The sequence below is a fragment of the Dendrobates tinctorius genome, unplaced genomic scaffold (assembly GCF_039654945.1).
Source record: "Dendrobates tinctorius isolate UK_male_01 unplaced genomic scaffold, ASM3965494v1 ptg000116l, whole genome shotgun sequence".
Taxonomy (NCBI): domain Eukaryota; kingdom Metazoa; phylum Chordata; class Amphibia; order Anura; family Dendrobatidae; genus Dendrobates; species Dendrobates tinctorius.
In genome coordinates this window covers 13,583,871-13,602,572 of record NW_027361784.1, presented here as the reverse complement: position 1 = coordinate 13,602,572, position 18,702 = coordinate 13,583,871, and the positions used below count along the sequence as shown (strand labels likewise).

The 18,702-nt window shown below is 38.9% G+C and overlaps 1 protein-coding gene across 8 annotated transcripts in view; it reads left to right on the top strand.

The window, feature by feature from the left end:
* Positions 1–18,702, top strand: part of CSMD3 (CUB and Sushi multiple domains 3) — a 1,871,449-nt gene that overhangs the window by 846,935 nt on the left and 1,005,812 nt on the right. For 3 of the 8 annotated variants that reach the window (XM_073590210.1, XM_073590209.1, XM_073590215.1), the window contains one exon: positions 1,627–1,704. The exons of the other annotated variants lie outside the window; for them this stretch is intronic. In XM_073590210.1, the coding sequence (XP_073446311.1) occupies positions 1,627–1,704 (78 nt within the window). The remainder of the gene's footprint in view (positions 1–1,626; positions 1,705–18,702) is intronic. 8 annotated transcript variants of the gene reach the window in all.

Sequence of the window (18,702 nt, the reverse complement as noted above, 5' to 3'; positions counted from 1 at the left end):
TATTAGTCAAACCTAATAAAATAACAAAAGAATAATAACTTCCTAATTTCCTGCAAATTTTCCATTTTTGCATTTTCATTTTTTCTTCCTCTGCTTCTATAGATCCATAACTTTTATATTTTTTCAGCAATATAGCTATATGATGATTTTTTTTTCTCGTGAGTTGTGTTTTTAAATGACACTCTTCACTTCACTCATAAAATGTAGCAGGAAAAAAATTTCAGGTTGAGTGAAATGATAAAGCAATTCCACCATAGTTTTTTTATTTTATTTGTTTTTAGTGAGTTCATTGTATGGTAGAATTTACCTAGAAATCTAATTTTACATGTGCAATTGCAGTCAATTTTTTTTCTTTCATTGTTAAAAAAATAATTCTGAAAAATTTTAATTTGGGTCTCTCTCTTTCAAAAACTGTAGTGTTTGTACTTTCTATCAAGGCAACTGGTTGAGGGATTTTTTTGTTATATTTTTATCACTTTTCATTGCTTTTTTACACCAAAAAAATAATTCTAATTTTTAAGCTTTCGTTTCATTACAGGAATTAATATTCAGATTAATTAGTTATGTATTGATACATCAGACTTTTGTAGACCTAACAATAACAGGGGTTTATTTTATTATTTCTTTACTTTTAACGGTGGAAAGAAGAAGTGATTTGAAATTTTACAGTTTTTATTTATTTTTTAAAATAGCTTTTTTACTTTATTTTTCAGACCCTTGCGTCATTTGAACCTGCAATCGTCTGATAGCTTATACCATATAATACAATACCACAGTATTGCAGTATATAATTAAAATTTCTCATTCAATGCTCAGCACATAGCTGATCTTCAGATGAGGATCAAGATGGCAGTGACAGGGGTCTTCAGCAGGCCCCTGGCTGTCATATTAACTTATTATCCCCTGTTACCTTACATGGTGCCCACACTGGCTGTGACATATTTAGGTGTCTAAATGGTTAACAGCTGCAGCAGGGCTGTTAGAGACTGACACTGGCTATGTAACCTACCTTACTTCAACCGTGTGTGGAGGGAGCTCAGCTCTTCGGCTCCTTTCACAGAATAACCCCAGCACAAACAATCTAGTTATGTCCATATGCACAAGGGGGTTAATATCTGCTCTAATAATTTAACGCTAGACATACTGGCAAAATTTACATAAGGATACAGCAGCAAACAGGCTGTAAATGTATATACCGTATCGTTGTATCAGAACCATCAACTCAAATTTTCCTCTCTTTGTATGATTCTATTTTAACACATAAGGCGAAAATGCAACTTATATTCAGCTCTGTATGCAGACAATATTATCTAAAGCTGCTAAAAAAGGTCGTTCTTAAAAACAATTGACTGACAGCCCACATGAAAGATCATAAGAGCGCTGCCTTTACAAGGCCATAAATGCTCTAAACAAAAAAAGAAAGCAGAACTTTAACTTTCAAAGGTGAAGTCATTGCAACGTCTACTACACAGAACTATCCAAATATTGAGCAAAGTGTATTTTTGCACTTTTTACATTTTTTTTGTAAACAGTTCAAAAGAAATGATGACATTTGAAAGCTTTAAGAAAAATGATTCAACTAGACTGTTTTACCTTATACATGTTCTTCTTTGTTTTCCTAAATAGTGAAAAGGTCCATAGATTTTAAGTCTAGAGGATTTAAATTGTTTCCAGGGAAAGACATCAGCAGCAAGTTTTCTATCTGTGAGTGTACCCATTTTCGTTTCTACTTTTGGTGCATCATTGACCTTTTGTGTCTGTGTTTATTCTTGTTATTAAAGCATTGTTTAATGCCAATGTTCATATTTTTTTTACCTTTAGCCTGCATGTTATTCTTTCCAACATAATGGTCTCACATTAGGGTTCTACAATTTATGTTTTTTGTTTGGTGTTTTGGGATCTGCTTACATGAACTTTTTTGAGCACAGGAAGTATCGTATCAGATTTTGAACCTGCAGTAGTCTACTCACGCAGTGATGCAATTTTAAAACTTTTCTTCCTATTTACACAGACTACGGTCTCCAATCCTTGTGGATTTCTGGATTTTTAGCTGGAATACTTTTATTATTTGGTCATTGTTCAGCTACCAATAAACCTTTTTCATTTGTGAATAGGAAATACAGTTCTTAAAAGTTCTCTAAGAGTTATTTTACTGTTGCAAATTTTAAGACTTTTTATAAATGTTTTTAATTTATCTTATTTATTTCATGATATTGGCAACTGCATATTTTAAGTAAATAAACATGAGATATAAGAACGTATTTTACATTTTTCCAGAAGAGACATGTACCTCCATTTCTAAATAAAAGAAAACAAAGACATTGCTCTGACACAAACTCTTTTATTGCCTAGATAACAGTTTCCAATTATATATTTCTTATGAACAATTTATTCCAAATAATACCTCTTAGTGACCGGGCCACGTTTTTCAAATCAGCAATGTATTACTTTTTGTGGCAATCACTTTAGAATGTTTCAACATATCCCAGTGATTTTGAAATTGTGTTTTCATGAAACATTAAACTTTATGATAATGGTTAATTTAGATTGAAATGTTTTGCATTTATTTATACAAATCTCATAAATTTGAATTTTTTATAAAAAAAATAGCAATTAGTAAATTTGAGTGATTATCTCTTTAAGACTGGAGTCACACACAATGAATAAAAAAGGTCCATTTTTCACAGACCAGAATCGCACAAATGTTCATGAAAAGTGATCCATATGTCATCCTATTGTAATGTGAGGATGCGATTTTCTTGCATCTAAGCAACCATGTGTCATCCGTATGACATCCTTATGGCGAGATTTTCTCGCCGGCTTGCAAAATGGACACATAATGGATGCTAATGACAGGTTAAAACAAAAAAGAGAGAATATATATATATATATATATATATAAATAGAATACATATATATATATATACACATGTCATTAAGACACATATATATTTATATTTCATAGATTTCCAGATAGTATAATAGCCGCTAAATCAATTGCCGGCTTCTGTAAAATCATTACAGAACCCGACATGAAATTACACATGGTTTACATACAGTTAACCATTTCATTATTTCATTTCATTTAGTTTTTAATGTGTCTTTGACTAAAAATTAGATTAGTGTATGTGTGTCAAATTTGGGACATGAAGGTGTTAAATTAACCGGTAAATTAGTTGAAAAAATTGCGTGGGCTCCCGCAGTATTTTCTCTGCCAGAGAGGGTAAGCCAGTGACTGAGGACAGATTTTAATAGCCTAGGAAGGGACCATGGTAATTGCCCCCCCGGTTAAAAATATCTGCTCTCAGCCACCCCAGAAAAGGTGCATCTATAAGATGCGCCTTTCCTGGCACTTAGCCTCTCTATTCCCATTGCCTTTAGAGGTGGCTCATGGGTTAATAAGGGGATAATGTCACCTTGCTATTGAAAAGTGGCATTAAGCTGGGTTAATAATGGAGATGTGTCAATAAGACACCTATCCATTATTAATCTTTTAGTAGTAAAGTGTTGAAAAACATACACACATTAATTAAAAAATATTTTATTGAAATAATGACACAAAGTTTTTGACCAAATTTATGAAGCTGCCAATCCAAGAAAATCCATTGTTCTCCTGTAACAAAAAATAAAAAAACAACAATATCCATACCTTTCTGCTGTTCAGTCAGGTTCCCCTCTGCAATCCATCACAAGGGGTTAACTAGTTTACAAACAGGACCATGCTAATGCTAAAGGACCGGCTACAAACCACTACAGAATGAATGAAATCATGTCTGTGCAGGCGCCCGCCTGACCCGAGATTAGCTGATTAGCATTGGAAAGTTTCTGAACTTTTTCCCATGCAGTCAGTTCAGCTCAGGTCAGCCAAGGATTCTGCGCAGCCTCAGTGACATCAGCGGTAGTCAGTGAGGCTGCGCGGAATCCCCGGCTGACCTGAGGTGAACTGACATCATGGGAAAAAGTTCAGAAACTTTCCCACGCTAATCAGTTCATCTCCAGTCAGCCAGGGTACCTGCACAGACATGATTTTATTCATTCTTCAGTGGTTTAGAGCCGGGCCGGTAGCATTAGCACCAGTTCCGTTTGTAAACTAGTTAACTCCTTGTGATGGATTGCAGCGGGGGACCTGACTGAACGGCGGACAAGTATGGATATATGTTGTTTTTTATTTTTTTGTTACAGGAGAACAAGGGATCCTGTTGTTTTAGCAGCATAACAAATTTGGTCAAAAACTTTGTGTAATTATTTCATTAAAATATTTTTTAATTAATGTGTGTGTCGTTTTTAACCCTTTACTACTATGGGATTAATAATATATAGGTGTCTTATTGACACCTCTCCATTATTAAACTGGCTTAATGTCACCTTTCAATAGCAAGGTGACATTAACCCCTTATTAACCCGTGAGCCACTGCTAAAGGCAATGGGAATTGAGAGGCTAAGTGCCAGGAAAGGTGCATCTTATAGATGCGCCTTTTCTGGGGTAGCTGGGGGCAGATATTTTTAGCCGGGGGGCAATAACCATGGTCCCTTCCTAGGCTATTAATATCTGTCCTTAGTCACTGGCTTTCCCTCTCTGGCGGAGAAAATTACATAGGAGCACACGCAATTTTTTTCTCCAATTATAGCCTTAAATTTAACACCTAGAGTTCCAAATTTTTCCTAACACAAACTAATAAAATTATTAAACACTGACATATATAAATCGTTTTGATATGACATGGTTTACTGTATGTAAACCATGTGTCATATCATATCGGGTTCTGTAATGATTTTACAGAAGCTGGCAATTGATTTAGTGGCTATCATGCTTTGTAGAACTCTATGAACTATAAATATATATTTATATATATATATATATATATATATATATATACATATGTGTGTGTCTCAATGACATATGTATATATAAAGTGCCTTGCAAAAGTATTCGGCCCCCTCGAACTTTTCAACCTTTTCCCACATATCATACTTCAAACATAAAAATACCAAATGTAAATTTTTGGTGAAGAATCAACACCAAGTGGAACACAATTGTGAAGTTGAATGAAATTTATTGGTTATTTTAAATTTTTGTGGAAATTCAAAAACTGAGAAGTGGGGCTTGCAATATTATTCTGCCCCTTTAACTTAATACTTTGTTGCGCCACCTTTTGCTGCAATTACAGCTGCAAGTCACTTGGGTTATGTCTCTATCAGTTTTGTACATATAGAGGCTGAAATTCTTGCCCATTCTTATTTGGCAAACAGCTCGAGCTCAGTATGGTTTGATGGAGATCGCTTGTGAACAGCAGTTTTCAGCTCTTTCCACATATTTTCGATTGGATTCAGGTCTGGACTTTGACTTGACCATTCTAACACCTGGATACGTTTATTTGTGAACAACTCCATTGTAGATTTTGCTTTATGTTTGGGATCTTTGTCTTGTTGGAAGACATATCTATGTCCCAGTTTCAGGTCTTTTGCAGACTCCAACAGGTTTTCTTCAAGAATGGTCCTGTATTTGGCTCCATCCATCTTCCCATCAATTTTAACCATCTTCCCTGTCCCTGCTGAAGAAAAGCAGCCCCAAACTATGATGCTGCCACCACCATGTTTGACAGTGGGGATGGTGTGTTCAGGTTGATGAGCTGTGTTGCCTTTATGCCAAACATATTGTTTGGCATTGTTGCCAAAAAAATTTGATTTTGTTTTCACCTGACCAGAGCACCTTCTTCCACATGATTGGTGTGTATCCCAGGTGGCTTGTTGCAAACTTTAAACAACACTTTTTATGGATATCTTTGAGAAATGGCTTTCTTCTTGCCACTCTTCCATAAAGGCCAGATTTGTGCAGTGTACGACTGATTGTTGTCCTACGGACAGACTGTCCCGCCTCAGCTGTAGATCTCTGCAGTTCATACAGAGTGATCATGGGCCTCGTAGCTTCATCTCTGATCAGTCTTCTCCTTGTTTGAGATTAAATTTTATAGGGACGGCCGTATCTTGGTAGATTTGCAATGGTATGATACTCCTTCCTTTAACAATATGATCACTTGCACAGTGCTCCTTGGGATGTTTAAAGTTTTGGAAATAATTTTGCATCCAAATACAGCTTTAAACTTCTCCACAACAGTATCACAGACCTGCCTGTTGTGTTCCTTGGTCTTCATGATGTTCTCTGTGCATCAAACAAAACCCTGAGACTATCACAGAGCAGGCGCATTTATACGGAGACTTGATTGCACACAGGTGGATAATATTTATCATCATTAGTCATTTAGGAAAACATTGGATCATTCAGAGATCAACAAGTAACTTCTGGAATGAGTTTGCTGCACTGAAAGTAAAGGGGTCGAATAATATTGCACTCCCCACTTTTCAGTTTTTGAATTTCCACAAAAATTTAAAATAAACAATAAATTTCATTCAACTTCACAATTGTGTTCCTCTTGTTGTTGATGCTTCACCAAAAATTTACATTTGGTATCTTTATGTTTGAAGCATGATATGTGGGAAAAGGTTGAAAAGTTCAAGAGGGCCGAATACTTTTGCAAGGCACTGTATATATGTAATCTATATGTATATATCTATTCTTTCTATTCTTTATTAAACAGGTCAGTGTGATTTTACTGCATCGCGCGTTGAATTGCCGGCTTTTCTAAAAAACATTGGTGCGTATTTCTCTCAAGTCATGCATATGGTCCATGTGTAATCAATTTTTTTATCGCATCCATAGACTTGCAATGGTGAGTCTCGGGTGTAATATGGTGCATATTGCAGCATGCTGCGATTTCCTCCACACGTATAATACGGACGAGAAATAATCGGATGATTGGAGCTGCCACATAGATTAACATTGGGACGAGTGCTATGTGATTTTTTTCTCGGATAGCACTCGTCCGTATTTCTCACTAGTGTGACTCCAGCCTAATTCAGATAATCATACCCAACAATAAATAACATTTACTTCATGTCTACTGTACATAAGCAAAATCTATAAAATGTCATTTTAGTTTGTTAGGATGTTAGAAGGTTTAAAAATGTAGCAGCAATTTTTAATTTTTTCGAGCAAATTTACAAACCTTATTTTTTTAGTAACCTATTCAGTTCTGAAGTGGCTTTATATTGGAAAACGCCAAGGGTTATACCATTTTAAAAACAAAACCCTTAGTATGTTCAAAACTACAGTCAGGAAGTTTATTAACTCTTCAGGGTTTTTTCAGGAATTAAGGCATAGTGGCACAACAAGAATAGAAATTTTTTTTTTACCACCTAAATGTTACAAACATTTGAACAGGTGACTATAGTTGGAAGACTTTAAGGCTATTATTTGGCAGTGAATTGCCATGGCAAGCATCAGGACCACACAATCATGATTTCAAAGTGCTGATGGATTTTAAAAGGGAGCCCCCACACTCTGTTAGACATCTAGATGATCTAGTCACTATTGACTTCAGCAAGGGGTTAAACAGCCATGGCTAGTGCCAACACCAATTGCAGCTGGTGCAGCTAGGTGTCAGCTATAGTGCATTTTCACCCGTTGAGGGATGCTATTCACTTATACCTCAGGTCAGTAAAAATACATATTGGTGGTCACTATGAGGTTAAAGACTATTTCTGCAAAAAGGTCCAAATATCAAATTGCTGTATTGAATGGCCTGGTAACTATATCCATATTAGCTAAGAAACTGGGGATAATCATTACCATTTACTCAGAAAGTCTTGGGTCTCTCATGCCAGGCCAGGACTTTCTGCTCTAATGAGGCACGGCACTTTGCTGCACATGCCATACGTCATGACATCACAATCTCTGGCGTACATGCAGAACTTTCCTGTATCCCATCAGAGATGAAAGTCTCGGCTTAGCATGAGAGGCCTTAGGATGTCAACATGAACGGTGGTGATCAGAAAATGCATCACGGACAGGACGGCTGACAGTGAGGATAGGAGGATCTGAAGTGGTAAGCAGTAAGGAAAGTATAGCAATTTTCTATTTAGCATATGTTGCATTTATTATGCTCTGGGTTCTGGAGAGACCCTAGACCATAAGGGAAATTAAATTTGCTGAAAATTACTTTATTGCAAATTGAATTTACCCAGAAAATCAGTGCAAGCAGGTGAATGTTAATTTTGGCTTATACACTCATGTCTAGTCTAATGTTTCATTATGAAGCTATTATGTGCTACTCAGGTAAAATCATAGCCTTCACATGATGATCCACAGAACATGTATTACTCATGTAGGCTCAAAATGAAATGTGCATAGCCTGTTCTTTGATGACCAGTTTTAAGGGGTTATTTGAAGTTCGCAAGGTCATGTTTGAAATGGGTCATTGTCTGTGTTCACCATTAAATGAATCATAGAATCATAGAATCATAGAATCGTAGAGTTGGAAGGGACCTCCTGGGCCATCTGGTCCAACCCCCTGCTCAAAGCAGGATTCGCTAAATCATCCCAGTCAGATGTCTGTCCAGCCTCTGTTTGAAGACTTCCATTGAAGGAGAACTCACCACTTCTCATGGCAGATTGTTCCACTCATTGATCACTCTGTCAAAAAGTTTTTTCTAATATCTAATCTGTGTCTCCTCCCATTCAGTTTCATCCCATTGCTTCTAGTCTTTCCTTGTGCAAATGAGAATAAAGTTGATCCTTCTACAATGTGACAGCCCTTTAGATATTTGTAGACCGCTATTAAGTCTCCTCTCAGTCTTCTCTTTTGCAAACTAAACAATCCCAAATCCTGCAACCTTTCCTCATAAGACAGGGTTTGCAGACCGGTCACCATTCTGGTTGCTCTTTTCTGAACTTGCTCCAGTTTGTTGATTTTTTTTTTAAAATGTGGTGCCCAAAACTGGACACAATATTCCAGATGAGGTCTGACCAAAGAGGAGTAGAGGGAAATAATGACTTCACGTGATCTAGACTGTATGCTTCTGTTAATACATCCTAGAATTGCATTTGCCTTTTTTGCTACTGCATCACACTGTTGACTCATATTCAGTCTGTGATCTATTAGTATACCCAAGTCTTTTTCACATGTGCTGTTGCTTAGGCCTATTCCTCCCATTCTGTATATGCTTTTTTCATTTTTATTGCCCAGATGTAGTACTTTGCATTTTTCCCTGTAAAAAACCATTCTGTTAGTTGCTGCCCACTGCTCCAGTTTATTTATATCTTTTTGAATCCTCTCTCTCTCTTCTCTAGTATTCACCAGTCATCAAGTAATAATTAGCATAATAAACTAGGAGCCTCCACTGAATATACCGATAAACTCATGACAGATTAGGAACCTAAAGTCAGTCTTATATTTATCCTACGTTACGATAAATATCTAATGTACTGTATATGACAGAAATAGTCCCATGTGTAGCCTGAACTGATGTGAAATGACAATAATCCCTTACTTATCCATGATAACACAAGCAATTTGTTCTAGCTTGATTCATTATGACAAAAACATAGTGCAAAAATCACTTGTGATGGAAGCATTATGTGAATGCAAACTTGACATTAAACAGTGTTGAGCTTATTAGCTTCATTAATGAGGATAGGTCAGTGGTAGGAGTGGAAGAATTACCCAGCAGTGATTGCTCTAAAAGAGTACATGGCTGAAGGAAATTGAATAAGTGAATAATGGAAATGAAAACATTCTGAAAGCTTTGATGCAGATGTCTTAAGAGATACAAAGCAGGAATTAGTTTGTGCAGCTACTTATCATAAATAGCCTGTTTTAAGAGGTTTTATGTGACTGTATAAGAGGATGTTACTGGATGTGCATTGGGTTCACATCTAGTTCAATTGTCATGGTTAAAGCAAAACAGTTGCAAACAGAAATCAAAGGGCCCTATAGGAAAACTTATAAGGACCAACCATCAAAAGTGGGAAGAAGAAATGTGAAATCACAAAACAGGATACAATATGTATATATTGTAGACTAAAGGTGAATTGTTTACCCAAACATACGAAGTCTTTAAAAATTTTGGTTTCAATGATATGCACTCGAAGTGATAGAACTAGGCTTGTACAGCTAAGGAAAAAGATGCTTTCTATGTGTCTTCTTTACATGCAAAAATATGCGTGCGGTCAATACAAAGGACTGGCACATGACTTATTCCATCCAAAGAACTTACAAAGAGCCAGGGGGCATTCATTATAATAAGGAGGAAACAAGATTCTGGAAGATGCAGTGGGATGTAAAAAAGATCTGGGCACCCTTGTTAAAAATTACTGTTATTGTGAACAATTAAGCAAGTTGAAGCTGTATTGATCTATAAAACTCCTGAAGTTATAGGTGACACATTTCCTTTGTATTTTAGGCACAAAAAAGTATATTTACACTGTGTGTATATATATATATATATATATATCTATATATATATATACACAGTTAGGTCCATATATATTTGGACAGAGACAACATTTTTCTAATTTTGGTTCTAGACATTACCACAATGAATTTTAAACAAAACAATTCAGATGCAGTTGAAGTTCAGACTTTCAGCTTTCATTTGAGGGTATCCACATTAAAATTGGATGAAGGGTTTAGGAGTTTCAGCTCCTTAACATGTGCCACCCTGTTTTTAAAGGGACCAAAAGCAATTGGACAGTTGACTCCAAGACTATTTCATGGACAGGTGTGGGCAATCCCTTTGTTATGTCATTCTCAATTAAGCAGATAAAAGGCCTGGAGTTGATTTGAGGTGTGGTGCTTACATTTGGAAGGTTTTGCTGTGAAGGAAACATTCGGTCAAAGGAGCTCTCCATGCAGGTGAAACAAGCCATTCTTAAGCTGCAAAAACAGAAAAATCCATCCGAGAAATTGCTACAACATTAAAAGTGGCAAAATCTACAGTTTGGTGCATCCTGAGAAAGAAAGAAAGCATTGGTGAACTCATCAATGCAAAAAGACCTGGGCTCCCACGGAAGACAACAGTGGTGGATGATCGGAGAATAAACTCCATGGTGAAGAGAAACCCCTTCACAACAGCCAGCCAAGTGAACAACACTCTACAGGAGGTAGGTGTATCAATATCCAAATCTACCATAAAGAGAAGACTGCATGAAAGTAAATACAGAGGGTTCACTGCATGGTGCAAGCCACTCATAAGCATCAAGAATCAAAAGGCTAGACTGGACTTTGCTAAAAAACATCTAAAAAAGCCAGCACAGTTCTGGAAGAACATTCTTTGGACAGATGAAACCAAGATCAACCAGAATGATGGAAAGAGAAAAGTATGGCAAAGGTGTGGTACAGCTCATGATCCAAAGCATACCACATTATCTGTAAAACACGGTGGAGGCAGTGTGATGGCTTGGGCATGCTTGGCTGCCAGTGGCACTGGGTCACTAGTGTTTATTGATGATGTGACACAGGACAGAAGCAGCCGAATGAATTCTGAGGTATTCAGAGCCTTACTGTGTGCTCAGATTCAGCCAAATGCAGCCAAACTGATAGGTCGTCACTTCATACTACAGATGGACAATGACCCAAAACATAAAGCCAAAGCAACCCAGGAGTTTATTAAAGCAAAGAAGTGGAATATTCTTGAATGGCCAAGTCAGTCACCTGATCTCAACCCAATTGAGCATGCATTTCACTTGTTAAAGACTAAACTTCAGACAGAAAGGCCCACAAACAAACTGCAACTGAAAACCACCGCAGTGAAGGTCTGGCAGAGCATCAAAAAGGAGGAAACACAGCGTCTGGTGATGTCCATGAGTTCAAGGCTTCAGGCAGTCAATGCCAAAAAATTTACAATTATTTAATCAGTCCAATTACTTTTGGTCCCTTTAAAAGCAGGGTGGCACATGTTAAGGAGCTGAAACTCCTAAACCCTTCATCCAATTTTAATATGGATACCCTTAAATGAAAGATGAAAGTCTGAACTTCAACTGCATCTGAATTGTTTTGTTTAAAACTCATTGTGGCAATGTCTAGAACCAAAATTAGAAAAATGTTGTCTCTGTCCAAATATATATGGACCTAACTGTATATATATATATATATATATATATATATATATATATATATATACACACAGATCTGGCAAAAATTAAGAGACCACCGCACAGTTTTATAAAAATCAGCTTCTCTACTTGTCTTACAGCCATTCCATTCCAGTGTCAATTGAGTTGAAAAGAGAGGTCTTGAGTAAGGAAAAAAAGGGCTCAATTCTGGCTTTTCTAGCAGAGGGATACAGTGAGCGTCATGTTGCCTGCATCCTTAAAATTTCTAAGATGGCAGTCCATTACAACAAGGTCAAGCAGTAGACATGGGGACAACAAAGCTACAGACCAGCAGAGGGTGAAAATGACTCTCCACTAACTGGGATTACTGTCATCTTATTTGAATGTCACTCAGCAACCGCAGGATGACTTCAAGTGACTTACAAAAGGAATAGCAAATGGCAGCTGGGGTTAAGTGCATGGCAAGAACAGTTCATAACAGACTCCTAGAGGCAGGGCTCAAGTAATATAAAGGTAGAAAAAAGCTTTTCATCAATGAGAAGTAAAGGAGATCCAGGCTGATGTTTGCCAAAGACCATAAGTATTGGATCATAGAGGACTGGAGCAAGGTAATCTTCTCTGATGAGTCTAATTTTCAGCTTTGCTCAACACCTGGTCATCTAATGGTTAGACAGAGACCTGGAGAGGCATACAAGCCACAGTGTCTTGCACCCACTGTGAAATTTGGTGGATGATCGGTAATGATCTGGGGATCCTTCAGCAAGGCTGGAATTGGGCAGGTTAATCTTTGCGAAGGACATATGAATCAAGCCGCTTACAAGGTTATCCCGGAAAAACAGTTGATTCCTTCTGCTCAGGCAATGTTCCTCAGCTCTGAGGACTGTTTTTTCAGCAGGAAAATCCACCATGCCTCAGAGCTAGGACAATCAATGAGTGGATGAAGGACCACCATATCAAATCCCTATCATGGCCAGCCCAATCACCAACCTGAACCCCATTGAAAACCTCTAGAATATAGTCAAGAGGAACATTGATAATCACATCAAACAAGGAACTGCTTAAATTTTTGTGCCAGGAGTGGCATAAGGTCATCCAAAAGCAGTGTGAAAGACTGGAGCCAAGACGCATGAAAGCTGTGATTAAAAATCATGGTTATTCCACAAAATATTGATTTCTGAACTCTTCCTGAGTTAAAACATTAATATTGTTGTTTCTAAATGATTATGAACTTGTTTTCTTACCATTATTTGAGGTCTCAAGCACTGCATTTTTTACTATTTTGACCATTTCTCATTTTCTGAAAATGAATACAAAATTTAGTGCTCGGAAATTCAAAGTCATGTTTAGTTTTGAGCATTCTGATACTTCAAATATCGGGTATCGGCCGATATTCGCTGTATCGGAATTCTGATACTGAGTACCGATATTTTTTCAATGTCGGATACCGGAATCATAAGTCCCCATAATGCAATGAGCCACTGTTGTGGCTGTGATTGGCTGCTGAAATGATGTCATCATGATGCGTGGTCTGTGCGCATCATGAGGCGCGGTCTGTACGGGCCTGCCGGGGGCCTGTGCCGGCTGCCGGGGGTCTGTACGGGCCTGCCGGGGGCCTGTGCCGGCTGTCTGGGGTCTGAACGGGCCTGCCGGGGGCCTGTGCCGGCTGTCGGGGGTCTGTACTGGCATGCAGGGGGCCTGTGCCAGCTGCCGGGGGTCTGTACGGGCCTGGCAGGGGCTTGTGCCGGCTGTCGGGGGTCTGCACGGGCCTGCTGGGGGCCTGTGCCGGCTAGCAGGGGGTCTGTACAGGCCTGCCGGGGGCCTGTGCCGGCTGCCTTGGGTCTGTACGGGCCTGCCAGGTGTCTGTGCCGGCTGTCGGGGGTCTGCACGAGCCTGCCGGGGGCCTGTGCCGGCTGTCGGGGGTCTGTACGGGCCTGTGCCGGCTGGCAGGGGTCTGTACGGGCCTGCCGGGGGCCTGTGCCGGCTGCCGGGGGTCTTGTGTGTGTGCAGGCATCATCCGATGGGACTGCAAGTCCCATCGGGCTATGCCTGCTACAATGACAGTGATTGACACATTAGCCAATGATGGGACAGTAGTGGTCCCATCATTCGGCTAATGTGTTGGATGTAAAAAAAACCATACATGCTACATACATACTACATACATACTACATATATACAACATTCATACAACATGCATACATACTACATACATACTACATTCATACAACATAAATTTATACTACATACATACTACATATATACTACAGTCATACAACATACTACATACATACTACATATATACTACATTCATACAACATACATACATACTGCATACATACTTCATATATACTACATTCATACAACATACATACATACTACATACATACTACATTCATACAACATACATACATACTACATACAAACTACATATATACTACATTCATACAACATACATACTACATACATACTACATTCATACAACATACATACATACATACTACATACATATATACTACATTCATACAACATACATACATACATACGACATACATATATACTACATTCATACAACATACATACTACATTCTTACTACATGCATACAACATGCTACAGACATACAACATACATACAACATACATACTACATACAACATACATACTACATGCAATACATTCATAAAATACATACATACTACATATACTACATTCATAGAACATACATACATAGTACATACTACATATATACTACATACATACAACATGCTACAGACATACAACATACATACTACATTCATACAACATACATACATACATACTACATACATATATACTACATTCATACAACATATATACATACATACTGCATACTACATACTTACTACATACATACAACATACATACAACATGCTACAGACATACAACATACATACAACATACATACTACATGCAACATACATTCTACATACAATACATTCATACAATACATACATACTACATACACTCACTGGCCACTTTATTAGGTACACCTGTCCAACTGTGTGTTAAGACTTAATTTCTAATCAGCCAATCACATGGCGGCAACTCAGTGCATTTAGGCATGTAGACATGGTCAAGACAATCTCCTGCAGTTCAAACCGAGCATCAGTATGGGGAAGAAAGGTGATTTGAGTGCCTTTGAACGTGGCATGATTGTTGGTGCCAGAAGGGCTGGTCTGAGAATTTCAGAAACTGCTGATCTACTGGGATTTTCACGCACAACCATCTCTAGGGTTTACAGAGAATGGTCCGAAAAAGAAAAAAAATCCAGTGAGCGGCAGTTCTGTGGCCAGAAATGCCATGTTGATGCCAGAGGTCCGAGGAGAATGGGCAGACTGGTTCGAGCTGATAGAAAGGCAACAGTGACTCAAATTGCCACCCGTTACAACCAAGGTAGGCAGAAGAGCATCTCTGAACGCACAGTGCGTCGAACTTTGAGGCAGATGGGCTACAGCAGCAGAAGACCACACTGGGTACCACTCCTCTCAGCTAAGAACAGGAAACTGAGGCTACAATTTGCACAAGCTCATCGAAATTGGACAGTAGAAGATTGGAAAAACGTTGCCTGGTCTGATGAGTCTCGATTTCTGCTGCGACATTCGGATGGTAGGGTCAGAATTTGGCGTAAACAACATGAAAGCATGGATCCATCCTGCCTTGTATCAACGGTTCAGGCTGGTGGTGGTGGTGTCATGGTGTGGGGAATTTTTTCTGGGCACTCTTTGGGCCCCTTGGTAACAATTGAGCATCGTTGCAACGCCACAGCCTACCTGAGTATTGTTGCTGACCATGTCCATCCCTTTATGACCACAATGTACCCAACATCTGATGGCTACTTTCAGCAGGATAATGCGCCATGTCATAAAGCTCGAATCATCTCAGATTGGTTTCTTGAACATGACAATGAGTTTACTGTACTCAAATGGCCTCCTCAGTCACCAGATCTCAATCCAATAGAGCATCTTTGGGATGTGGTGGAACGGGAGATTCGCATCAGGGATGTGCAGCCGACAAATCTGCGCCAACTGTGTGATGCCATCATGTCAATATGGTCCAAAATCTCTGAGGAATGCTTCCAGCACCTTGTTGAATCTCTGCCACGAAGAATTGAGGCAGTTCTGAAGGCAAAAGGGGGTCCAACCCCTTACTAGCATGGTGTACCTAATAAAGTGGCCAGTGAGTGTATGTACTACATTCATACAACATACATACATAGTACATACTACATGCATAATACATATATACAACATGCTACAGACATACAACATACATGCAACATACATACTACATACATACTACATTCTACATACAATACATTCATACATTCATACAATACATACATATAGACATACAGTACATATAACAGAGTACATACTCACCATCACTTGTCACTTTGATCCCCAAAGCCAGTGTCATCTATGAAAAAAATTAGAAAATAACAAACAAGCAATATACTCCCTGATCCACAGAAATCCACGAGTGTCCCACGACGATCTGCTGCACTGCATCACTGAGAGGTTACTATCGCTCATTGGTCTCACTTTATGGCAAAAGCTGCGTGGGACCTTCTCACACAGCAATGCCAAAAGTGAGACTAGGGACTATTTTTTTACAGTGGCGGAGGAATACAGTGCGGAAGGATACCTATCTCCCGTCATTGTATTCCTGGAGCCCCCTAGATTGTGGTCGCATCAGCTGATGCTGCTGTTCTCCACGGGAGATTGTCGTGGGACACTCGTGGATTTCTGCGGATCAGGGAGTATATCAGTTGTCTGTTATTTTCATATTTTTTCACAGATGACACTGGCTTCGGGGAGCAAAGTGACAAGTAATGATGAGTATGTACTCTATGTTGTATGTACTATATGTCTATATGTATGTATTGTATGAATGTATGAATGTATTGTATGTAGTATGTATGTTGTATGTCTGTAGCATGTTGTATGTATTTTGTATGTATGTAGTATGTATGCAGTATGTATGCTGTATGAATGTAGTATATATGTAGTATGTAGTATGCATGTATGTATGTTGTATGAATGTAGTATATATGAAGTATGTATGTTGTATGAATGTAGTATATATGAAGTATGTATGTAGTATGTATGTATGTTGTATGAATGTAGCATATATGTAGTATGTATGTATGTTGTATGGATGTAGTATATATGAAGTATGTAGTATGTATGTATGCTGTACGAATGTTGTATACATGTAGTATGTATGTATGTTGTATGAATGTAGTATATATGAAGTATGTAGTATGTATGTATGTTGTATATCTGTAGTTTTTTATGTATGTTGTATGAATGTATTATATATGAAGTATGCAGTATGTATGTATGCTGTATGAATGTAGTATATATGAAGTATGTAGTATGTATGTATTTTGTATGAATGTAGTATATATGAAGTATGTATCTAGTATGTATGTTGTACGAATGTTGTACATATGTAGTATGTATGCAGTATGTATGTATGAATGTAGTATATATGTAGTATGTATGTATGTTGTATGAATGTAGTATATATGAAGTATGTAGTATGTATGTATGTTGTATGAATGTTGTATATATGTAGTATGTATGTATGTTGTATGAATGTAGTATATATGAAGTATGTAGTATGTATGCATGTTGTATGAATGTTGTATATATGTAGTATGTATGTAGTATGTATGTTTTTTTTTTTACATTCATCACATTAGCCGGAAGATGGGACTACTACTGTCCCATCATTGGCTAATGTGTCAATCACTGTCATTGTAGCAGGCATAGCCCGATGGGACTTGTAGTCCCATCGGACTACAAGTCCCATCGGACGATGCCTGCACACACACAAAACCCCCAGCAGGCCCGCACAGACCCCCCGGTAGCCGGCACAGGCCTCCGGCAGGCCCGTACAGACCCCCGGCAGCCGGCACAGGCCCCCGGCAGGCCCATACAGACCCCCGACAGCTAGCACAGGCCCCCCGGCAGGCCGTACAGACCCCCAACAGCCGGCACAGGCCCCCGGCAGGCCCGTACAGACCCCCGACAGTCGGCACAGGCTCCCGGCAGGCCCGTACAGACCCCGGCAGCCAGCACAGGCCCCCGGCAGGCCCGTACAGACCCCTGACAGCTGGCACAGGCCCCCAGTAGACCCGTATAGACCCCCGACAGCCGGCACAGGCCCCCAGCAGGGCCGTACAGACCCCCAACAGCCAGCACAGGCCCCCGGCAGGCCCGTACAGACCCCTGGGAGCCGGCACAGGCCCATGGCAGGCCCGCACAGACCCTGCCCGCACACACAGACACGCACAGTGTCCGCCCACACACCGCCCACACTCTTCCCCTTTCCCGAACTGGATGTGCAAGGAAAGAAAGGGTTTTTTTAATTCCAATATTTCTGTCCCATTGACTTGAATGGGACTTCTGGTATCAGAATCGACGATACCCGATACTTTTTGGGTATCGGTCCGATCCAATCCGATCTGATATTTCTCTATATCGGATGGTATCGCTCAACACTAGTCATGTTGTCAGTAGTTTATAAAATAAAAAAGCAATTTACATTTTACTCAAAAATATACCTATAAAGAGAAAAATCAGACAAAATTAAAGATTTGCAGTGGTCTCTTAATTTTTGCTGTATATGCACCCTTGGAGATTTATATGCTCAGATAACTTTGACCAAGGTTTCAGACCTTCAACAGGCTGTTAGGGTTGTGGCTTGTT